Source organism: Lactuca saligna, chromosome 5 (genome assembly GCF_052625555.1).
Source record: "Lactuca saligna cultivar CGN05327 chromosome 5, ASM5262555v1, whole genome shotgun sequence".
NCBI lineage: Eukaryota > Viridiplantae > Streptophyta > Magnoliopsida > Asterales > Asteraceae > Lactuca > Lactuca saligna.
The window spans coordinates 280,605,281-280,630,818 of record NC_136421.1 but is presented as its reverse complement, the minus strand read 5'-3'; the positions used below and the strand labels follow the sequence as shown (position 1 = coordinate 280,630,818).

General features: G+C 34.0%; 2 protein-coding genes across 2 annotated transcripts; both read right to left on the bottom strand.

The window, feature by feature from the left end:
• Nucleotides 1-456: 456 nt before the first annotated feature.
• Nucleotides 457-2,023, bottom strand: LOC145047992 (UPF0481 protein At3g47200-like). The gene has a single exon (XM_078996373.1). It carries the CDS (start codon nucleotides 1,913-1,915, stop codon nucleotides 560-562), a length of 1,356 nt encoding a protein of 451 aa, XP_078852499.1. The 5' UTR covers nucleotides 1,916-2,023; the 3' UTR covers nucleotides 457-559.
• A 208-nt stretch (nucleotides 2,024-2,231) lies between these two features.
• On the bottom strand, nucleotides 2,232-4,110 carry LOC145047993 (DNA-directed RNA polymerase V subunit 5A-like). Its single transcript, XM_078996374.1, has 4 exons — nucleotides 3,674-4,110; nucleotides 2,836-3,012; nucleotides 2,605-2,718; nucleotides 2,232-2,532 (listed from the first exon to the last, which is right to left on the bottom strand). The coding sequence occupies exons 1-4, from the start codon at nucleotides 3,962-3,964 to the stop codon at nucleotides 2,407-2,409; spliced, it is 708 nt and encodes a 235-aa protein (XP_078852500.1). The 5' UTR covers nucleotides 3,965-4,110; the 3' UTR covers nucleotides 2,232-2,406.
• Nucleotides 4,111-25,538: the final 21,428 nt, after the last annotated feature.

Here is a 25,538-nt window from a genome sequence, read left to right as displayed (position 1 = left end):
GGTCCTAGGACCTACTTTTTTTTAATACAACAAATATATATATAGAAAAATTGGTATTTTGCTATAGAAAATCTACCTAATTTTGCTAAAAGACCTGACTATTTCAATTTTATATACATAAGGAACCACATGATTTGTGGTTTTAGGTTTGCCGTTGTTTGGCGGCAAGGGAACAACGAGACATAACGAGTTGTCTTTTCTTCTTGTTCATTAAAAAACATTATGTGATATTCCTTTGGTTTTGAGATTAATACAAAGATACTTTCATGTTCCATATGGACGTATATTATCTATACTCACTAGTAGAACCACGTTTAGTCCTAGTGTTTTTGTTGGTTTGCTTTCACTACTTTATTTTACGTAAGGTGTTGGTTCCATATAAATTTGCATTTCTTTTGATTGTGTTTATATGAATCGTAATTTAAAACAATTCGAAAAACAAAATAAAATATAGAGACTCCAATAGAAAGAGAAATTAACCTATTTCAACTGGAAAATAAGAAAAAAATGCTAAAAATTATGAAATATTTTGATGAAACTGGAGCAGTTGAGGAGATGATCATAAGTGATGATTCGTCTTCAAAGCCTGACAAAGTCCTTCACAAACACTTGGCGTACTCCAAACACTAAAGTAAGCTTGAACGCCACTAAGAAAGAGACCCACAACTCCAACTAATAGTGCTACAAATGCCCAAGGACTCTTGATATACTCATGCTTCAGTTGGCTAGCCCATGTGTTCCTCTTACTCTCATAATGCTTCTGAATTGCAAACCTCGCATCCGAATACGCAAAACTATTGGGCACAAGATCCGTCCCTAACTCGTTGAACAGTAGTGCTACTTGTTTGTCGCTCCCAAGCCTGTTGTCAATAATCCCAGCTTTACGAAGAACTTTAACATCCTCATAATGATCGATCAAAGAATCCAAAAGGCATATGTATGAGGTGACCCATGAAGCATTTGTATCACTGGAGCACATCTCGTAAGCTATCAAGTTTAACAACATCGGCTTTGTGGCATCATCCACAGTGATCGGAGGGAGTTCTAAGTTTGCACAAAACCCATGTTTAAAGAAATCGATATGTGCTAGAGATCTGATTTTACTCGGCTTAAAACGAATCCCTACTTCTATAAGCTCATTAACATTACGAAAAGTATACCTATCATTTGCTCTTGGGCCTAAAGATTTCTCTTTCGTAAGCCTGGTTTGCAAAAGCTCGAGAAGATGATTTATACTAGATGGAATTGGATGATTTGCGACTGGTTTATGAGAAGTTTTCCAAGATCCTCTTCTTCGTCTTTCTGTTGCCAAGATATTGTCATCAACGAACCTTTTTATCTTGGAATCCCACATCTCATCTGGCACAAACTTCATCACCTCAGTTAGAACTGGATAAGGAATTTGATTCTCTAGCAAGAACATATCTTGTTGGACGAACATAATCTGGTGGCTTTTCAACCCTACTGAATCTACTTCATTATTCAAGAAAATATATTCGATGAAATACAAAATGAAACAACCATCGAGCAACATCATCCTTGTGAACTCATCATCAGAGAAGCGATCAACTTCATTGTTGTAATACCCTTTCAACGTCTGAACCATTTCAGCAAGCTTGTTATACAAACTGCTGAGTGACTCATGGTTCCCTTTCACAAGCTTGTTTGTGAAGAGTGGCTTGAAGTCTTGAACAGACTCGAGGGTTGATCTCCCATGGTGATATGGACCAAGAGAGACAACTTTGGGCACGTAATACTTTTCATCATCCTTGTGCTCTTTTAGAATGATAGGAACTTTGTTGATTTGAGTTGTGCAAGAAGGTGGTAACTTAGCTTTCAAGATCGAACCAAACCATTCTTCATTTGTGTTTCTATCATCTTCGATGCTTAATGTAAGCCCATTATCCTGTCCCATCTGTCGATTTTTTTTAAGAATATGTTGATGATGTTGTTTTGGATCATAAGTGTGATGAACGTTAATGAGATATGTTTCTTTTTAAAGGTTGAAATATGCTTAGCTTCATACGTGATAAAATCCGTCAGAAAAGAACTTGGGAGTAGCACTAAAACAGGAATAGTTTTTTGTCTACAGAAACTTTGCTTCATGTGGAGGCTACACAACTGTAAACATGATATTATATTAAAAAAATGTAATGTAACTTTAGAATGCTTTTTTATCCAATGTCCTTTTTTTATGTGGTGTTTAATAAAACCGAATCACATGAGCCAAATTAACTTCTAAACAGCACAATCTGCTTTATGCTCATACATTTTTCAACACACAAACTACTACTACTACTCCCTAGAAAGCATTTATGTTTCTTAGAATTAAAGATCATTAGCATACAAACACACACACACACACACAAAGTCCCTAACATTAATACCAAATCTAATGCAAGATGATCACCAAATACAACGATAAGTGACATGAAGCCCAGTTATTTCACCATTGTAGGTCACTTCAATCACCTGTCCCTTCTCCAGCCCATAATATTGAGCAATTGCATCTTTCTGTGACATTCTTGGAAGCTGAAAATGTGTGAAACAAAGAATGATTAAAAGTCTAAAATGCCCTTCAATCATGAAAAACCTTGCACTGACCTGTTTCTCATTCAAATTGAACTTCTTCAAGAGTTTTGCTTTCTCTACATCTGTTATGACCCTGTGCCTCGGTTTCAACACATGCTTTGTAATATTAACAAGCAAATCTGTTATCTGTAGAAACATAGATTTGAATATCATAAGTCGCACTTTAAAAGTAAAAAGAGCAAAAATGAGATAACATTCACTTTAGAAGTGGGGCCCTTATGGGTAAATCAACAAGACACTTACTTGGAATATTTCGACCTTGAATGAAAAAAGATCCACTGCTTTCATAGCCTGATTTGTAATGTGATTTTGCACTACAATTATCAAACGGCTTAAACTCTCCTTATTCATGATCTGTGTTGCAATCCAACGGATGGCATTCACTTTTACCACACCCGTCCCACAGAAAACAGCGAGAATCTGTGATCAGGAAAAACAAAGCAGAAAGTTTCAAACTTTCAGTCTGAAAATGTAAACAGATAACATGTATACTGAATTGCTTGGTGGGTTTCGTTTCTATTGAAGAACAACATAACCAGTCTTATTTGGTCGAAGCCCTAATTTCACATTTCAATTGACATGGATTTTGTTACAAATGGAGCACCAAGATTGTCGCTTCAGCAGCATTTGTTATATTCATCGGTATTGATTTAAGTTGAATGCAAAAAGAAGACATGCATCAATTTCCGACTCAAGAATACAACTTGTGTTTGTGTATGTTTGTGTTTGTTTTGTGAGGAAGGAATGAGATTTGTGAAGATTTGCCTTTCGTTTTCGAAGCAATAATCAAACATCAAGGTCCTAAAACCCATGCAATCGGTTCTAAGATCGTAGAATAAATCAATTCGATTTCCCTAATTCGGCAGGTGAGATGAATGTATCAGAAAAGGCAATTGATTTCCACGGAATAAACCAGAACGAAAGCGAATTTCCAAAATCACAAACGATTTTAACAAAATCAAGAATCAGACCCCCAAAATAGAGAAAGATTATCTTCTGATCGTCAAAGAACAAACCCATTTAGATTTCAAAAAAAGATTCGAAAAGAATTAGGGAAAGGTTTGAGAGAGTAGTCAGAAACCTTATTATCAGGATCAGAAACATGAGAAGCGCTGATACGAAGACGGTCAACGTCGACAGCTTGACCATGGAGGTCCCGGAACTGCTGGAGAGTGAACTCGATTTCCGAATTTGAGATATCGTAACCTCTGTCTCTGAGCATCTCTAACAGTGTTCTACGTGAAAGGTAGTATCTGTGACTCTCAGTGCTACCTTCGTCAACGAAGCTGCTCAAACACCTACCTGTTCCTCCTCCGCTTCCGCCGCCGTTACTCATCTCCGTTTCCATGGCATCTGCGCCATTCTCGCCCATTTCTCTGTAGAATTAAAGTGGGTAGTTTGGTTTGGCCGGTGGATTTGCGTGTTTTGGTTGTGGGTATTTACGTTGCTTTGAAATTCGTGCACTTTGTCAGTGTTGGGTTTCCTGAAAACCGATTGTGGTGGGTGCAAACAGTGAATTCGAACGTCGAGACTCGAGAGGGTTTTTACGATCAACTTGTTGCCCTTGACATAATGACATTAACTAGGTAGTTCTTGTGAATAGCATAATACAACTCTATAATTAAAATATTTATAGTACATAAAATAAATGTTTATGTAAAATACAACTATATAATTTAAATATTTATAAATATATATCTTTTATATATTACAAAGAGTAACATTGAGTTCACTTTGATATATAATATTTTTTATATTATATTAATATAAAACATTAATTACTTAATATATATAATAGAGAAAATAACAAATTTAGCTAATTACACTAATTATCTTACAAATTTAACCAAAAAAATCGAAATTATAAAATTGACCATTGATTTGATAAATGAAATAGCCCCATCTGCGATTTACTGTAGCTATCTGCGATTTTATGCAGATTTTCTTATATAAGATTTTTTTTTCTTCATTTTTTACTCTTCATTACAGAAAAACTCTTTCTCTTTCTCTCTCTCTCGGGGATTCCTTTTGATGATTTTTTGAAGAAAATGGAGGATTCTTTCAATAATCCCGCAAATATGGTTAGATTTTAACTCTTTTAATGTTTTAATTAACATTTATTTAGTATATATCTTTATTATTTTATTATTTGTTGTATTAGTTAGAGTAAAAAAAATGAAATTATAATATTTGTGAAAGAGTAATTTTGTTGTATTTGATAGTTTTAATATTTGTTATTAGTAAACTTGAAGTTTAAATGCTATTTTGTTATTAGTTGTATGAATGTATAAGTAGAGACTGCGTAGAGTGTACATCGGATGGTTGTATATTTAGTAAAATGATTAGAATATGCTCACTTTTTTAAGTTATTAGTTAAATAAACTGTTAGAATAATGTTTACAATATGTTATTTATCGTTTGTATAGTTGTTGTATAACTTGAAAAATTGTATATTTTTATCGTGTAATTGTTTTTATAAATTGAAAATTTGTTAAATTACAGTATGTGTACAATAGTCGTTTGTATATATATTTGTCGTATAAGTTGAAATTTTGTATATATTTGTTTTTGAAGTATAAAAATTTTTATAGTATCGTTAGAAATTGTTTATATTTGTCGTATAAGTTGAAAATCTGTATATATTTGTCGTATAATTTGGAAAATTGTTAATTTAGTTGTCGTTTTATTTGAAAATTTGTTTGTTTGTATGGTTAGAAAATGTTATTTTATATAATTAGAAAGATAAAAATTGTTTGTATATTTGTCGTATAACTTGGAAAACTGTTTATATATTTGTTGTTTAAGTTGAAAAATTATTATACTATGTGTACGTTCTTGTTTTTTATCGTAAATATATAAATTATTTATTAAATATTTGCATTTGCATTGTTATTATTGTTTATGTTATTATTGCACTTAATAATCATATATTTTAAAAAGAAATATTTGTTTAGTTCTCTAATATGTTTTTGTGCAATATAATTTTAATTATTTCAATGTGAAAACAATTGTAAACTTAAAAGGCTCGAGGTGTAATATATGGGAAGTATTTGAAGTGTTAGATGGTGTCAGGCGTGACATATTTAGAGATACCATATTTGGTTATTTGTTGGATGTCTCTCGTTTACAAGGGGACGGATTGTTGTTCAATAAAATGTTCCTTCATCAGATCCGGTCGGACGTTGTTTTATTTCCAGATGGAATAAAACGGTTATATTTTAGAGTATGCGATACGAAAATGGTATATGGGCCGGAAGAGTTTTGTTTGATAATCGGCTTCAATTTTAGGGAGTATCCAAAAAACATCGAGAAAAAAATGTCAAAAAAAATAGTAACTAGTAAAAAAAGATGTTTATTGCGTGAGCGGCTATTTCCGAACTATACAAATAGTTCGGTGAAAATCGGCGAACTGAAGAGTTTTATTTTAAATCAACCATTCTTAGAAGTTGATGACGCCGATACAGTTAACGTATGTTTGATATACATTTTGTGTGAAAGTTTTTTGGAAAGAGAAATAAATGATCGGGTGCCACAAGATTGCTTTTTTTGCTGAGAATTTGGATGTCTGAAACAGGTATATTTTGTTTACGTTGAAAGTTTTATATTATTAATGTTAATTTATATTATAGCTATTTTTTTTTGTTAGTTTCGCTTGCGGTAACTATCTATGGGATTTTACGTATGATGACCTTGAGGATACATGGAACAAGATAAATAAATATTTATCACTTCCTGAGCGTCGTCAAACTTTAAAATACTCCGTCTCAGGATTTACGGCTCCAATAAGGGTATAAAAATTTACTTATATTTAAATTGTTTTATTGTTATGTTTTCTATTTTAATTTTAACTTTTATTACTATAATTGTAAAAATTGTAGATATGGATATATGAGATGCTTCCGGTTGTTCTTGCATGTGGATTTCTATTGAGAAAAAATAAAGACATGTCTCGGATGAAACGATGAAGTGGGACAAAAAAATTGAAATGGGTTGATGTGAACAAGATTTTTTCAAAGATATAGGTTTATAAATAATTTTTTATTATTAATAAACTTCATTATTATACTTTTATATGCATTTTTAATATGTTAAATTTTTTAGGAGGGACAACCACAAAGACAAAACATGTTACCAAGTGATGGTGAGATGACATCTTGTTATTATATGTCATTTCAAGAGTATGTATATGGTGAACGGAAATCAGTTCCATCCCCAGTACGGTACCATTTTAAGAGACAAGACGAATCTTCATCTAGTATGTCGTCCAGTGGTCACTCTCATGGTAGAGGTAGGGGTAGTGGGAAACACAACCTAGACGAGGTGTTGAAACGGCTACATGTATTAGAGCAGCATGTGTTTATGAACCGAGAATCTAGAGAGGTTTTTGTTGAAGAAGTGAATAATGAAGAATTTTGGAATGACATCAATTTTGAGGAGCCTGCAGTATTCCAAACAAAATTTGATGAACGGGTTAGTTACACGCTACATTATATTTTTAATTTTATTAACATATATGAATATTTGTGTTCATATTTTATATTTGAAAATGTATGTTGTACAAGTTGAAATGATGAATAAAAATAATACAACTAAAAATATTTTTGGTGATATCGAAGATGACAAAGTTGTTATAGATATTACCTTTACGATTTTAATAATTAATTTTTAATGTGTCTTTCGTTAATACGTATAATGTTTTATTTTTAATGTAGGAGTTGGAGGAGATGAATGACAATGTGGGGAACAAATTTGATAATGATGTGTTTGATGTAAATGATTATAATGAAGCTAAAGAGGTTCTTATACTTACATTTATTTTTATTTTGTTTTTAGTAGATTGAAACATTTTTTTAATTAGAGATTATTGCTTATTAAATTAGGTGTTGGACAAAGATGAAGTAATAATTACGAGAAATGTAGATTATTATGATGATTATGGTGTTGATGGCAAAGAAGTTACACCCGATAAATCGAGGATTCGAAAACCATCACAGTATTTGTGCCCTCCTTACACCGAGGTATTCGTTTAATTTATAAACTTATAATTTTATGTTTATGTGAATTATCTGAAAGGTAGAGATTTAAACATTTGAATATTGTTTTTAGTTGCACACGATACCGAAGCAAAAAAGAAGAGCAAAAAAGAAGGTTCATATCAAATCAACAAGCTTCATTCCTCTTCCTGCTTTTGATGTTGCTCACGACTTCTCCATGTTGCGCCTGCAACCTTATGTAGCAGGCGGTGAGGTTGTCATTCACAATTATTTATTTCATTCATATGATGTCCAGCATCATTTGTTTAATTTCGTGTTAGATAGAGATTTTTGGAGCGCCTTGTTTGGCATACACACGACGGATGGTTGGAGTCATTGGTAAAATAATTGTTAATTTATTAATTTAAAAGTAATTTGTTTTTTAGTCAATAACAAAAGTATCATAATTTTGTGCAGCATATAACCATTTGGTATACACTATTGATGGAGAGACGGTTTGAGGGCGACCAACATACAATAATGCCTCCAAATTTTTTTGTTTGCCATGCTTTGGAAGAAGGGCATGATTGGAGGGCATTTATGACTGGTATTCCTACGTACCCCAACTTCATGGTTGCTTGGTGAGATGTCGATACAGTAAACTTAATTTTTTATATTGAAAATATTGTCGTTTTGTTTTTGTATTGTGATATAAAAAACATAATTTTATTTTCTGATCCTTATGCAGGTCCTATTACCGATTCATTCATCCCCTAATCACTGATTATTTGGGGAACTACGATTGGCATCAATGGAAGTCCATATTTATGACAGTTTCGGTAGAGTGGCTTATGAAAAATTCAAATATGATGGAACCTTTACCAAATTTGAATTTTGGGTGGTAAATTATTTGGACAAGATTAACTATTGGGTCCGAAGGAACATCCCAAGGATTCCATTGAATATGCAATTCATTTATGAAGAAAATGTTCCCCAACAAAGTAGTCATTTGGGAGATTGCGGTGTTTTTGTTTGTATGTTTATGGAGCAATTAGTTTCAGGTCAACCAATACGTGAACTTATTGACCTAAAGAACGCAACTTTAAAGTTTCGCCAACGGATGGCAAAAATTTATTGGGGGTCGAGTCTTGGTCCTATGTAGTTGGATTATATTTTTGTATATGTAAATTAATGTTGGATTTGATTATTAGTTTATTTTTAGTTTTAACGTTACAACAATTACAACAAATTAATGACCTACTAATAACTTATCAATACTTACAACATAAGAATGATAACAACATTTGTTTTAACGTTACAAGTACACTGTTCTAAACATAATAACAAATACAACAATTTATTGACCTAACAACTTCAAAACTATCAAAACAATATTAAAAAGCTTACAACTTGTAAACAAGAACTGCCAAGAATAACACCCAACTACAAACCAACGCTATCTTTAACTTCTTATTTTCTGATTGAAAGAGCTTATTAGAGTTAGCTACTTTAGCTATTACCATAGATAAGTGGTCCTTCTCTTCATCAACCCAACTGATAAATTCGCATTTTGATCCCTGTAAATTTAAACATTGACAGTAAGAATTGTTGTCATGTAAACACGAGGGTTTAAATATGAATGACATTAAGAACATGATACCAAATATGGGCAAGCGTAAAACAATCTTCCTGGGCTTTTAGTTGTACCCGAAATCCTAACGATACGTTTGATGGGTTTTGTACAAACAATCCTATGTGTGCATGAAACCCTAGATTTGGATCTATGTTTTCTCTATTAGACACACAACTTTATGAACACATTAAGAACCCTAGCTAGCAGGTATATATTTCGAAATTTGTATAGAAGAGTAGATCACATACCTCTTGTTGTTATTTTGCAATAACAACAATAATCTTCCATCTCTTAGTCTTGAAAGCAAGTACCACAAGTGTAGTACCTCTAATGGCTCACAAACACCACAAGCAATTGGAGAGGCGAGAGAGAGAGAGAGGAAAGAGGTTAGAAATCGGCTCTAGGAACCCTAGGGAATCAAGTCGTCGATTTCTTTAGGCTTAGGGGTCTTTATATAGGGTAGAGATTAGGGTTTTAGTCCTTATCCTTATCCTTATCTAGTTGCTTGCCTACCAAGTAACCAAAAGATAAGCCTTGATAACCCTTATCCTTGGATGATTTCAAAGGCCTTATCCCCTTGAATTCGTCTACCTCTCCCATAGGGTATCCATTGCCCTAATTTGCAACTATCACATAATTACAATTCAGTCCCTGCAGTTTAATTAATTACATTTGATCACAAAATTAATTCTTAATTAATTATTGACCAATATTAATTAAACAAATATGATTTCTCCTATTAATATATTATTCCTATAATATATTAATAAATCATAATAACCTCTTTCTCTATTATTTCTCCAATCAAGTTGCTTTGGTGAAGGCAACCCAAAATGACCATGCACAACCGGGTCAAGTACTTACCAAATATGGTTACGGGCATAGACACTAATCCAACAATCTCCCACTTGGATAAGTCTAGTAACCACAAATGTAAGTAAAACTCGATTAGCAATAGTAGCTCTCAAAAACGCTATCGAACTCTGATCTTATCAGTAACCTGTCCTTTAGATAAGGGATCGTATAGTCCTCTGTTTTAGATATCGTGGAACATAGTCATATTCATTGTCCGGCAGCTAGTTTCTCAATCTCATATTCATTTGACATATAACTTAATTGAACACATCAATTCAGTCCTGACCGAGCCTGACACATAAGTCAAATCAAAATCATCGAGGGGCCATGATATCGCTTTTATACCCTAAGGATAAAAGAAATAGATAAACTTCGACTTATATGCATTTACTACTCACTAATCAATTATACACAACAATGCGTTTTATGACATCAATTTACTGATGCAGTTTCTCATTATCAATGTACAATCAATTAGCAAACAATAAGCCATATATCTTGGTTTTAAGACCATATGATATTATCATCTTGCGATCACTCGTAATAGATTCCATGAAGTGATTCCAGCAAGTGCGGGTTTATTCCAATGCTCAAAACTTATTTATAAGCACTCATGAATGTTGTAACAAACCTTTGTTATGTCTAATACCATTCAGACAATCTACACACCAATTCATGACAGTCTTCATTCATACCTACTTCCAACATATGAATGACTGTGGATCGTTTGAATAATTCTATTGTTCTTAATTAACTTAATTATTCAGGAAGTTAAAACATGCAAAGCAAAATAATAGTCAACCAATTAACATAAGACGGTAGCTATACTAATAAATAACACTCCTTTATTTAATCATCAAATGTCAATTACAATTATCTATTAATCAATTCTAAACTATTTAATCCAAACTAACATCATCCTTCAGCTCAATGCCCTAGCGTGCTGCAAATGCTTAACCCTATTCAGTGTCTTCGTAAGCGGATCTGTTGGGTTCTCCTCTAATGATATCCTCTTAACTACGAGGACTCCTTCTTCTACCCGATGTCTAATAAAGTGATATTTTCTATCGATATGTCGAGATTTACCATGATCCCTCGGTTCCTTGGTCAATGCAACCGCTCCTTCATTATCACAGAAAATTTCCATAGGCTTTGTTATGGCAGGTACAACTCCAAGGTCTCCAATGCAGTTCTTCAGCCATATCGCCTCCTTTGATGCTTCACTCGCTGCAATATACTCTGATTCGCACGTTGAGTCAGCTACGATTTCTTGCTTGAACTTTTCCAAGTCAGTGCTCCTCCATTAAGGGTAAAGACCTAGCCTGACTGCGAACGATAGTTGTCCCTGTCGGTCTGGAAACTGGCATCACTATACCCTCGCACCTTGAAGTCATCACTCCCTCCAAGAACCATAAACCATTCCTTGGTCCTCCGAAGGTACTTAAGGATATTCTTGACTGCGGTCCAATGTGCTCTGTCGGGGTTCCCTTGATATCTACTAACCATGCTCAAGGCGAAGGCCACATCAGGGCGAGTACAAGTCATAGCATACATGATTGAGCCAACTATGGAAGCGTAAGGTAATCGACTCATCTCTGCTATCTCGGCTTCGGTACTCAGACTTTGGTTCTTACTCAACTTGGCATTACTTTGGATCGGTAATTCTCCCTTCTTCGAGTTCTCCATACTAAAATGTTTAAGTACCTTGTCCAAGTAAGTATTCTGACTAAGTCCTATTAGTCTCTTACTTCAGTCTCTCACTATCCTTATTCCCAAAATATAAGAAGCCTCTCCGAGGTCCTTCATAGCGAAACACTTCCCGAGCAAGGACTTAACTTCCTGCAGTGTCGGGATGTCGTTTCCTATGAGTAGTATGTCATCGACATATAACATGAGAAAACTAACTATACTCCCACTGGCTTGACAATAATTAAACAAATATGATTTCTCCTATTAATATAGTATTCCTATAATATATTAATAAATCATAATAACCTCTTTCTTTATTATTTCTCCAGTCAAGTTGCTTTGGTGAAGGCAACCCAAAAGGACCATGCACAACCGGATCAAGTACTTACCAAATATGGTTACGGGCTTAGACACTAATCCAACAACGTTCACCTCCGCAATTGCAGTATACCATTAGCCTTATTTTTCTATTAAATATGAGTTACTTTCTCAGATAAATTTCTCATAATTACTTTACACACATTTATAGAAGAAATTATATTACAAACAATTATGTTTGACTATGAAATGAACTTGTTTGACTATGAACTCAAAAGGTTGAACTATGAATTGCAGACAAATACATTGTTGTGTCTTGTCTTGTCTTGTCGATATATGATGTTTGACTATGAACTGAATTGGTTTGACTATGAATTCAAAAAGTTGAACTATGAAATGTAGACAAGTACATTGTGTTGTGTTGTCTTGTCTTGTCTATCAATGATGTTTGACTATGAAATGAATTGGTTTGACTATGAATTCAAAAAGTTGAACTATGAACTGCAGACAAGTACATTGTCTTGTCTTGTCTTGTCGGTCAGTGATTTTTGACTATGAAATGAACTGGTTTGACTATGAATTTAAAAAGTTGAACTATGAAGTATGAATTGTAGAGAAACAGTAGTTTCAATATAATTATAATTGCATTTGTGTGATGATTGTAAAACATTTTCATTGGTTGTGAAAATGAGTACTTACACCAAAATAAGCTTTTCTCAGCTACCAATATTCTTGCATAATCTTCAAAGAACAAATCCTAATACCTTCACAACCATTAAGAAAACGGATACCAACCGCTTTCAATTCTGTTTTGTGGCTTTAGGTTGCGTGGTATAGCATATTTCTTTTATTGAGTTATATAATATTTCATGGTAATGTATCTCGATTACTTTTTACTTATCACTAATAAATGTTTGTTTTTTTATGCAGATTCATACCTTCCTTAGGTGCATGATACCGTTAATATATGTGGGTTATTTACCCCTAATTGGCAACTATCTGACAACAATGTTCTTCGCAGTGGCTTTGGATGGAAACCATGAACCTCTACTCTTAGCAATTGGTTTGGGGACCTTAGAGTGTGAAGAATCGTGGAGATGGTTCATGATGAAGTTAAAAGAGTGTTTAGGTGAGGATACAGAGGTTGTTTCATAAGCAACCTATGTGATAAAATAGACTTTGCTATTCATAGTGTCTACCCATATTCGTATCATCGATATTGTCCTTAAGATATAGCCAGAAAAATACGATATTATGTCGGACATAATGATACTGAAGTCGAAACGTTGTTTTGGAAGTCATGCAATGGATATAGTGTTCATGATATTTTTTTGTGTCTGGAAAGGTTGAAAAATGCATGTATGGAACCACCTTTTTGCACCTTGCTTAGGAGTCCAATTTTCTGGCTTAACGATATAGCAATTTCAAAATGGACACGAGCATTTTTCCCAAAAGTGCATTACAATGTTAAATCGATTGATGTCCCTAAAATGTTGAAAATTCTATCCACATCCACACGAGAGTTTCCTACAACAACGATAATTGAGTTAATCAATACATCGATACAAACAACGTATGCTGAACGGGCTGAAGTAGCAGGTAACTTTATACTAATATTTGGTTTTTCCTTGTATTATTATTTTAAAATTAACAAATATTGCAGAGAGATTGTCTGGTAGGGTGACCCCTTATGTTGAGATTAAGCTTCAAAAGCGGATAAACAAGTCTTATAATTGGGTGGCAAAATGTTTGTATGCGGATACATTTGAAGTCGATAACATTTTTTGCACCAACAAAGTACAATTTGAACGTAGGGTATGTAGTTGTGGGAAATGGAAAAAAAACGGTATACCATGTGGCCACTCTATAGCATGTCTAAGAACCCGAACGTCTGAATCCATTCACGAAATGGTTGATTATAAGTTTTCTGTTGTCGTGTACCGTGTTGCATTTGAATTTGAGTCGGTGAATTCTGTACCATCACATGTGCACTGGGAAATTTCAAATGAAAAGGTGGTCCTATTACCTCCCTAAAAGAAGTAGTTATTCATGTACCCCGTTTGCATTTTATGTACAACGTTGCATTTTATGTTATGTTATGTACTAGTTATGGGTTAATGTTTTAATGAATTGATTATGGACGTCTAATCTTAATTCTTTTTTAACTGTCATTGAGGTAACAACATACATTAAAAGTAAGGGAGATTTGTTAAGTAGTGAGAAAACACATGTACAAAAACAAGCAACGAAACTAACGAAAAACACACAACTTAACCAACATGCATATTAAAAGTGAGGGACATTCTTTAAAAGATTTCATGCATCTCCATGGGTAAACTCTCTACCATCAGATTCAAAACAATATAGTTCCAAAGCCAGCTGTATGAGAATGTCTTCATCCATATTCTCATCTTCATTATCCAGCTCGTTATAAATACGTTGAAAATGCTTGACTTTTTTTTTCAAATCCAAAACATCACTTTGACATCTCTTCTTCTTCGATATTGAGTACGCCCCATATGATGGTGAAACAAATGACAGAAACGAGACCAAAATGATCCAGTGTGAACTTCTGGCGGGCCTGTTGGAAAATCATCCTCTACAGTTACAATCCAAGCTTGAACCAAAGCGACCTCCTCTTCGTTGCTCCATCTAAGTGGTACGGGTGAGTCCATAGTCGCAAGGGGAAAAAATGCGATACAATTAAATAGGGTATGAACAATTATTTATAGCGACTCGTTATTTTCCCAGCTCAATGGCTTGTCAACTCAAGTAGCAGTGTATTGTGTTGTCATTCGATGGAATGGTTTGTCAACTCAAGAAGCAGTGTATTGTGCTGTCATCCAGATGCAATGGCTTGTCAACTTGAACAGTGATCTGTTGTGTTCTCAGTTAGTACACTGCGTTCTTCAGTTAACCTGGACTATGAATTGCAGACATAATAAGAAGATTTGACTGCGATATTGTGTATAAACTACTACAAATAGAATTTTAGTTAAAATAACATTTTAATAACCGGTGTTATAATTATTTGTATATTATTTTTGAATATTTAATCTCTTTATTTCACTAAATATGAGTTCAATACCATGGAGCAATGACGACTTCTTGGTTCTTACACGTGCATATATTCATGTGTACGAGACCAGCAAGCTGAACGATCCAATGTTTTGGACTCGTTAACCAATATCTTCAATGCTGAAAACCGAATGACCACAGCAAACGAACGTGACGAACTAGACATCATGGCAAGATGATATTAAATGAACACTGAAGTTCTATTAATTATCGATCTTTATACCAAAATTGACGACGCCCGTTTAAATGCTTCTGACGATGTCATCTTGGAAGCTCCTAAGGAGGAGTACAAGTCATTGAGTGACGGATCCGAATTTCAGTTTTAAGCCCCTTGGAATATTTTGAAATATGTCCTGTTTGTTTAATATGTATTTCTATTTAATAGGTGTGTACTAGGTTATTTTCGTGTATTACGTTTGTATTGTAAGCACCTCCTCTGTTTAATTATAATATATAAATGTTGGTTGCATTAGTGTTAACGACAGTATACAATACATTACTAACAACATATCCATGAACCATTAAACTTTAAACATTACAAATATTCCAACTCTACGCCTTAAACTTAAAACATGAAACTAACAACCATTAGACGAAACATTAAACTAAAAACATTACTACAAACAAAGCATTTAAATAAAAAACAGGTCCATGGGTTATTTATAACGTAAAATAGAGCACACTACATGAAATACTGATTATTTTTAACAACCTTCCAAACGTCTTGATATTCAAAGTCTCTGCCTTCATGATCCAAGATTTAAAATCATTAACAACTTCCAAGAACTCTTCCTCGTCTCGACAACGAACTCTAGTACTTTTCACATACTAACACACTCGATTGAACCATGTGACTTCTTCCTTTACATCCATCCATTTACTAACAACATCTGATTGTTTTCGTTGTTGTCCTTCTCCCATCTCATGGTTGAACAAAGCTGTTATGCGGGTCCATTCATCACCTACTAGGCAATGCGAGGGAGTAAGTAACGGTACACCCTACTTAACACTTAGCCAACATCGTGTTAGAACCAACAGCTCGTTTTTCGTCCATGGTCGTTCAGAGTTGGAAAGAGGTACTTCATTCGAAGAACTTGATGCATTCGACGACATTTCTTATAATACTAAATACAAGACTGTGATTTGGTTAGTATAGCTTAAACATCTATTTATAATAATAAATACAGGGCTATAATTTAGAGGTTACTGCAGTGACTTATCATGTCAAACAGTCATTTATGTCTTGTCACTTAAGAGTTTGACTACAATTTGCAGGTTACTACAGTGACTTGTCTTTAGTGTGTTGTTATTTCAAAGTTTGACTATGAATTACACCGTTGATTACGAAATGGTTGCATTTAGACTATGATTTGCAGATGGAGTAGTATGTATAAATACCACTTATAGCATCACTTTATTATAATCACGACTTTATTATGAGTTCCCCAAAAAATTGCGAAATTTGCTCATGCAACGAAGTAGATTGTTACTACTGTGATTCAGTCGACCCTTTTTTTACACCGTCTTCATCAGGCCCATATATGTCTGATGACAATTTTAAAGAATTGAAAAAGGCTGAAGAACAACAAGAACAAGACAAAGAGTCATCCCGACTTCTCACTCAACGTGGTAATGAAATTGCATGGGAATGCAAACAAGCTCAAGAATGGATAGACCTCAAAAGATACGAAATCAAAGAGCATGAAGAATGGATAAAAAAACTAATAAGACAATCAAAACAACCGAAAAATGGATTGCTGAGAAGGACGAGCAGATCATACACCTAATGGAGAAAAAAGATCGGTTGGAAGATAAAATTAGAATTAGGGATGCCTATATAACAAACGAGAAAGAAAAGTATCCATTGCAGTTCCTTGAGTTTAATAATTAGTTACAAAAATGTTGTAATGTTATCATGACTTCAGTTCAGTTTGTTGTTTTTTTTAAATAACATTTCTTGTTATAATCTGCAAACTAAATATTATAATATAAATGCTTAATTAATTGTTACAATCTAGAAACTAAACTAAAATATGAAAGCATAACAATGTCTTGTAAGATTTAATAAAAAAATTACAATACATAAAAAGTTAACAACTTTTCATTTCAGGGTTGTTTTATATCAAAATCAGCTTCATAGGTTTGTGAGTAACTTGTTGAACCACCAATATTAAATGCCATTTCTGTAGTAGAAATTGTCGTGCGACGTGCTCCACTACCGGACACCCTTCCAGTACAATTGTTTCTCGTGTGTCCTACTTGACCACATGTAGAACACTCTTTTCTAATTGGACCCTCTTCAGAGGAAGGAATGCGGTCTGTGTTTCTTGGCCTGCCTGGATGACGTTTATCCATTATAGGTGGCTTAACAATCATCAAATCATCGGGGATCTCCCATTCGTATGGCTTTGGCAGTGGGTTTATTGGTTCCTCGTATGTTTTCCTTAGTGTTTCGGTAAAGTAAGCATTTAAAGCATACCTTGAGCAGTCTTGGTAATTGTTGACTGTTAAACATCTTACGACATGACCACAAGGTATTCCATCAAGTTGCAAATGCCTACATGTACATGTCATTTGCTGGAAATCAACTATCACGTTTTGTGCCCCCTTTTAACCTCGCATTTCGTATTTGAGATCATGCGAACATCCCACTTACTAAATGTTTTTTTGTTTTCTTTAGCAATTTCATAGGCCCAAGGGGTAAGTGTTGTTGTTGCTTCCGCTTAAAAAAGATACAAAATAAAGAAGTTAAGATCAATAAGATTTATTAAAACATTAATATTAAAAATTAAAATTTAACTTAATACCTGCAAAATTACGTCTTTGAAACCACCACTCTTACATTGTTGCACGAAAAAAATCGATCAACATAAGTATCAACACCTTACGTGCGTGTCTAGATAATGCACTTATAGACTCTGTACTGTTGGACGACATAAGATTGTATCGATTCCCTCTAAAATGTGCCCTAGACCAAGTTTCTGGATTTATACTTCTTAAGTACTCCCATACTGGTTGTTTTGTCGTTCTCATAACTTCCATGGCAGCGTCAAATTCATCTACTGTGTACGCCCTACAAGCCTCCCAAAAAATTCCTTTAACTATGTTACTCTTCCCGAATCTAGATACTATGTTGAAATACAAATGGACACCACATATTCCGTGATGAGCATGAGGAAAAATGTTGGCAACGGATGTTGCTATTGATGGAGACCTATCAGATATAATTATAAGCTCCTGCATATTGCCTATGCAATCACTTAGTTTTTGAAAAAAACCATGTCCAAGAATCTATAAACTCATTTTTGCAGATACCATATGCAACCGGTAATATTTGGTTTTGTCCGTCCTTAGTAACTGCAAGTAACATGGTTCCTTTGTACTTGCCCTTTAGGTGGGCTCCATCTACTACAAGGGTCGGTTTATAGAAATTGACAAAAGCGCGTACCTACAATACATTGTATATCTATTAAAATATAATAAAAATATCTGGGAAAAAATAATAAAGTATTAAAATACTAACTGAACAACCAAGTGTGACGTACAAAAACTCAAAGTGATCATCACCATCTGTTTTAATATGTGTCACAGTACCCGGATTATGTTTGGCCAAGTTGTGGAAATAAGCTGGAAGTTTGGTAAAAGAATCCTCTTTCGTACCCCTTAGCGACAACAATACATATTGCCTCGCACGCCATGCCTGATGGTATGAGATATTGATATTCAATTGAGAATTCATATCATTAACAATATCTTTTCCCCGATAAACTCTACTATAATCTTCAGCCAAAACATCAGCAAGATATTCACCCAAAACATATTTGTTTGCTTGTCGATGATTAAGTTGCAAAATTGTTGAAGAACAAGTGTGTACATCAACAAATTTATTCACTTGGAAAAGTCCATCAGAATTTTTAATTGCTTTTGCTCTTAGTAACCAAGAACAATTTTTCGAAACACACACAGCCTCATACCTTGATTTGGTGGATCTACTTGTCCTCGTCTGAAAACCTTCTCGAAGACATTTTTTTACCAATACACCGCTTTAAAAGTTCTTTGTTCTTAAATATACTCTCACATTGAATCTTTTGAAGATTGATGTCTACCATCTGTGTTGGGATTTCTTCATTAATATCAACTGGACATTCTGGTAGAGGGGGCATACCGTAAAAAAGGTTATCAGGAAACTTAGCTTTGACCTCATCACCCAACTCATCTCCATCTGAATTGCTTTTTAAGTCAGTTATATCTAAACATACATCAGCAACATCAACATAATCCCCGTAAACATGCTTTTTTCATCTTTTTGACGCATACATTTTTTCTTTTTACTTTTATCTACTACACACTTATTCAAAACTCTAACTTCTTGTTCGGGAACATCAACACAACGACCACCCACATCATTAAGATATGTACTAACATCATTATCACCAACATATTTGTAATTCTCAGGATCAACATAGTTAATAGGTGAATAACTAACATTAACATTTTCAGGAACACTATGAAATTGAGGTACACTGGGAATATTGAAAAATACCTATCAGATCGTTGCTCCCTTTATTGCTGCATACATTACCAACCGGCTGATTTCCACTATCACCAGCCTCATTAACCTCATCTCCTTCATCAACCACAACAAACACTTTCACAGCCCTTCCTCCGCTACATTTGATTACATTTATCAACATTCTAACATCCATATCTTCAACTATAGCTATATAATAGTTTAATTCAGGATCATGAAAACGAAGACTAATTTTATATTTGTCTAACAAACCAATTTTCCTTCTTACCAAAGATACAAATTCACTATAAGTAATATACTTAGAAAATATCAATGCGAATTCAAAAATACCTCCCTGTGGACATACGTATTCCAAATTTGTTTCAATAACTTGCCATCTCCCACCGGTTATAAGACAAACCATATATTCACTCATTTTTTTAGAGAAATTTTAAAGAAATTTCCTAAAGAAAAACAACTAAACTGATAAGTTTCTACAAAAGTTTATATATAGTAAGGTAATTTCGTAGTCAAACAAATTGATTTCATAGTCAAAATTTAAAATAAAATAAAATAAAATAATAAAAAAAATTAAAAAAAAGCACAATTTCACAGTTGACATGAGAGGAAATCGCAGATGGACAGTGTTCATCTGCGATTTAGCCTGATTTAACACTATATATATACAAAAAAATATATAAAAAATTAAAAAAACTCATGCGAATGTACAAGCAGCTAAAGCACAATTGTGCTTTAGCCGCTTGTACATTCGCAGATGGAAAGCCCAAATCGCAGATAGGGCTATTCTATCTGTGAAATCAGTGGCCAATTTTGTAATTTCGATTTTTTTGGCTAAATTTGTAAGGTAATTAGTGTAATTGACTAAATTTGTCATTTTCTCTATATAATAAGACAGACATTTATTAAAACTATATAATTTCATTCATCTCAATAACTTCTACGCCTAAATTATTTATAAATAATATAAGAATAATATATGTTTCAATGTTATTTATAGTTATTGATATTATTAATTAATTTTTTAAAGAATTATGTGCTTAACATTTAAATTTCTATCATTGTAATTATTTCAAATGTCGAACATTGTTTAATATTATTAATCAATTGTTAATTATTATTTGAAAGAAATTGAAAAATCATGGAGTTTCAAATGCGAAAGAAAAAAATGCCTTATATATATATATATATATATATATATATATATATATATATATATATATATATATATATATATATATATATATATATATATATATTGCTTTCTAGTAATTTATATAATTGATAGGACCTTATTTAACTATCTATTTGAGGCCATTATCTTAACATATTTGATTAAAATGTTATATGTTTAGATATATGATATTTAATATACTTGAAAATATTCAAGTACAGTTAAAATGAAACTTTGAATGAAAAATAATGAAAACGGAGCTGAAAAGTACACAAAAAGAATGTTGCTGGTAGCTTGACCCCTCATCAATATTTTGGCCATAACTGATGACTCGTAACTCCGATTAAGGGCATTCAAAATGATCAGAAAACTAGAAAGAACTCCAGAAGACTTTCGTGTTTGGGCTAAAATGTGAAATCCAACCACCACGACGTGGTAAATTGATACTATGCGATCATTGAGCTAACTTGGAAAATAAGGGATATCCATGAAGACCACGACACGGTGCCTCTTAACCACGTCGTTGTGGCCAAAATTTGGCAAGTATATATATTTAGGAATTTAGATCGTTTCCAAGAGGTGGAGGCCTTAGGACTTCGATTTTTCTTGAGGAAAAAACCTTCGATGGTCGATTTTAAAGCTAGAGATTTAATTGGAACAAGGATTTGAAGATTCAAGCGCTATTGTATCGATATTTCACTTCGGGGTTGCTTGATGATCGCATCTTGCATTCTTTTGGTGATGTTTTTCTGTTGTAGTTTATTGAATATGGTGTAAAACCTTTACTTTCACTATATATTGATGAACCCTTGTTGATATGCTTTGATTTCGTTACTAGGATTAATTGAATTTGGTTTTTACTTGTGTTCGATTAATTGCTTTACCTTTCATGTTACAGTTATGATTTTTTATTGTTTTTTGTTGAATATTATTAGGATTAGATGATCATTTTATCTTGATGTACTTGAATCATATGAATCTATGATCATTAGGTTTGTATGATTATGACTTTGATCATAAGCCTAGGGTTAGATAACATTAATTAGTGACTTTGATTATGTTAGGGAGCATTAGATATACATGCTATGCTTAGATTGATTGTCATGATTATTGATGAGAAATCACTAAATCATAGCGTTCATAGTTTGAATATATTTAACTAATTACATGTTCATTAATTGCATGTTCATTGTGTTACTTGTTTGTGCTAGCAAAATCCGATCAAGATAACTAGTCATATTACAATTTGGTAACCAATTCATTAATCATTTTTACTTCTAATCAAGCAAACATAAAAACATGGGGGATTTATATTCTACTTGAAGTACTTCTTATTTATTGTTTCCATTTAGTTCTTTAGTTTCGTTAATTAATTAAATGTTAAAATTAGTTTAATTTAGTTTACACAAAAACACCATTTACTTTACTGTTATTAGTTTAATTAACATTTGAATTATTTGATCTAAACCATCATGTTCCCTGTGTTCGGCACCCTTTCTTACCACACCTATATTACTTTACGACTAGGTACACTGCCTATTTTGTGTTTAAGTCTAGTTGAGATTAGATAGCAATTTATAAATAAAAACTAGTACAAATAAAACACATCAATTTTTTGGCGCCGTTCCCGGGGAATGGTTGCATTTAGTTCATAATTTTTATTTTTTGATTAAATTTTGTTTATAGTTTGGTTTTTATTTTTATGTTTTTTTTATTTTTAATGGATACGATTGATGTTATTCTTGAGCGTGAATTGCAGGCACTTGATGATCTATTTGATCCAGAAAAAGATTCGGAAGAGCTTGAGAGGTTTCTAGCAAAAGACTCGAACGAAGAACAAGAACATGCTGAAATGCAGGAACCATGTCGCGGTGTGATCATTACCAAGACGTGGACCCCTGTTTTACCGGTTTGTATTTCAAAGCATGGAGTGACGATTCCAAGTTTGGAGAAAGTTCTGATGTACGATCCATTTCTAATGAGTGTCCAACTAATTCCCACCCTTGTCAACATTCGTGCATTTTATGGATTCAAACTCGATTGGCTGGTTTCTAAAACAAAAGTCAAATTTTACGAATCGGTCTAAAAATAATATTAAATGCAATGAATGGATTGAAAATGAGTAGATTAATATTTTATTAAGCTGAGGGTCTAGCTCAAGACTCGCACAAAAAGAAACGTTTATCGGGAGGCAACCCGACTTTTAAATTAGCTTGCATTTTCTTTTGTTTTTATTTTTAATTTTTATTTTTAGTTTTATTTTGAATAAAAGTACTTTTGATGATTCTTATTTTTGTTGCAAGAGATTTCTAGCTAAGAAATTGATGATGGGAAAAAAATGCAAGCGTGTGGTGGAGTATTACGAGAATAAAAGAAAGAGGCGTGTCACACAAATAAGTGTGGGGTATATGTAACACCCCGACTCTCAAGTATAAAATTTAGTCTTTTATTTATTTTGAAAGGTCTACTCGACGAGTTGGATGCCCTTACTCGTCGAGTAGGAACGAATTTGGCCACGTGTCTTAAGTGACCAACTCGACGAGTTGGAGGACACAACTCGACGAGTTGGAGCTAGAGGATGAAACCCTAATTCCCACGGTTTTGCACCCTACTTAAAGGGTCATTAGCCTCCTTTGCAGCCCCCTTGAGCTCAGAAACCCTAAATCATATTTACTCTCTATATTTGTGTGTTATTAAGTTTGGAAGGTGGATCTTGGTGAGAAGAGCTTGAAGACCAAGGAGTTTGGAGCAAGGAAAAGTTGTGGATTTGAATTCTACTCCATCTTAGCATCACTTTGAAGGTAACAAGTCGTTACATTGACTCCCTTCTAGCTAGATCTCTCCATGCTTGAGATTAGGGCAATTTTAGCATGTTAGTGATTCATTTCAGGTGTTAGGCATGATCTGAAGTTGCAACTTCAGATCTAGGCTCATCTTGGTCCTTATAGTCATAAAGCTTCAACCTTTAGCAAGATAATGCCTTTTCCACACCTAGAACCTCTTCTTTAGCTTGATTTTGTCCCTTAGCACCTTGCATGTATGTAAAGTTTGCAACCTTACGTATGAAGTATTCCCCAGGACCTTAGATTTGTAATATGGAGCTTTAGGGTGGCTTATAAACATCTGAATGAAGAAATGATTGAAGGGACTCGATGATTCGCATGGAAAACTCGGCGAGTCCGAGGAAGATTAGCCTTTGAAGGTTTATGCATGAACTCGGCGAGTCAGCAAGATGACTCGATGAGTCAGTTAGGGTTTTCTCGACTTGTGGACACGCATGGACTCAACGAGTTGTTTGGAAACTCAACGAGTCAACTAGGGGCTTCACAATTTTCTCGAGTTCTGGAAGGACTCGCCAAGTTAGTGAGCTGCACTCGATGTGTTGGGTCAACATGGACCGTTGACCTTTACTATTGACTTTGACTTTGACCAAGGATTGACCAGTTTGACTTCTAGGGGTATTTTAGTAAATTGGAAATTTATGGAAGTGGTCTTATGGCAAATATAGGTGGTGAGGCCCATAGTTGTGATTGAGAGTTTGAGCTTGTCACTTCAGTTCGACATTGTGAGGTGAGTTTTCCTTAGTATACTCAAGGGTCGAAGGCACCAAGGCCGACCCTTTTGGATTATCCAGATATGTTATGCTAGTATGATCTGTTAGATCAATATCCTGGTAGATGCGATGGTATTATGCTATTATGATATGTTAGATCAGTATCCTGGTAGATAGGATGTTATTATGTAGTTATGATCTGTTAGATCGGTTTATCTGTCTATAGACTGTTATGTGATTATATGTTATGTGTGCATGTGTTTGATTGGTGGTTGAGGCTTATCTGCTTTGTGTGAAAGCCAATAGACCTAGGCATTCCAACCTGACGGTTATGGGTAGTGAGTATTCCATCCTGAGGATGATTAGACCCATAGTATGTGGGCATTCCAACCTGATGGTTGTGGGCCTGGGGTATTTTATCCCGAGGATGATTGGACCTATAGTATGTTGGCATTTCATCCTGATGGTTGAGGGCCTGGGATATTCCAACCCGATAGTTGACCGGACCCATAGTATGTTGTTTGTGATTATATGTACATTATTGTGTGTACAGTTATTTTGGGGGAACTCACTAAACTTCGTGCTTACAGTTTCAGTTTTAGTTTCAGGTACCTCGAATGATCGCAGGAAGGCAAAGGCATGATCGTACAACTCCTTACATTTTTCTGACTTTGTTTCTGGGATACTCTGATGTAGAACCATTTTGAAAAAACGTTTGTAATAATTGACGGTTTTAAATTGTTTTAAAAAGCTTAATTTTGGCATGATTTTTATGGATGCTCTAGTATACAATCGATGTGGAGCAAAAACCAAGGAGTCTACTGAGTTACCAATGCTAGATATGAGAAGAACTAATATGAGGGACAAGTCGAGAAATTAGCTACTTCCAGATTGGTCAATTCATTCAGCAATGAAGAATTTAGATTTTCACGAAGACACAATGAGAGCCTAGTTACCTCGAGACACGACTTCTTATTACATCACGACTACTTTCCCGATATTTAAAGGCCGCGACGTGCCAATTCTCACTGTGCGTTGTAACAATGATTTTATCGTGATTGAGCTCTAGTTTTTATAGGGACCACGCTGTGGCCAACAACATGCCATGACGTGGCAACGACCTTGTAAATTTTCAAGTGATGAAG

Excerpts from the sequence above, each read along its gene's own strand:
- LOC145047992 (XM_078996373.1), bottom strand. The coding sequence starts at position 1,915 with ATGGGACAGGATAATGGGCTTACATTAAGCATCGAAGATGATAGAAAC.
- LOC145047993 (XM_078996374.1), bottom strand. The coding sequence starts at position 3,964 with ATGGGCGAGAATGGCGCAGATGCCATGGAAACGGAGATGAGTAACGGC. Across the intron at positions 3,013-3,673 it reads TTTCTGATCCTGATAATAAG|ATTCTCGCTGTTTTCTGTGG; the intron begins GTTTCTGACTAC and ends TCCTGATCACAG. Across the intron at positions 2,719-2,835 it reads TCAAGGTCGAAATATTCCAA|ATAACAGATTTGCTTGTTAA; the intron begins GTAAGTGTCTTG and ends ATGTTTCTACAG.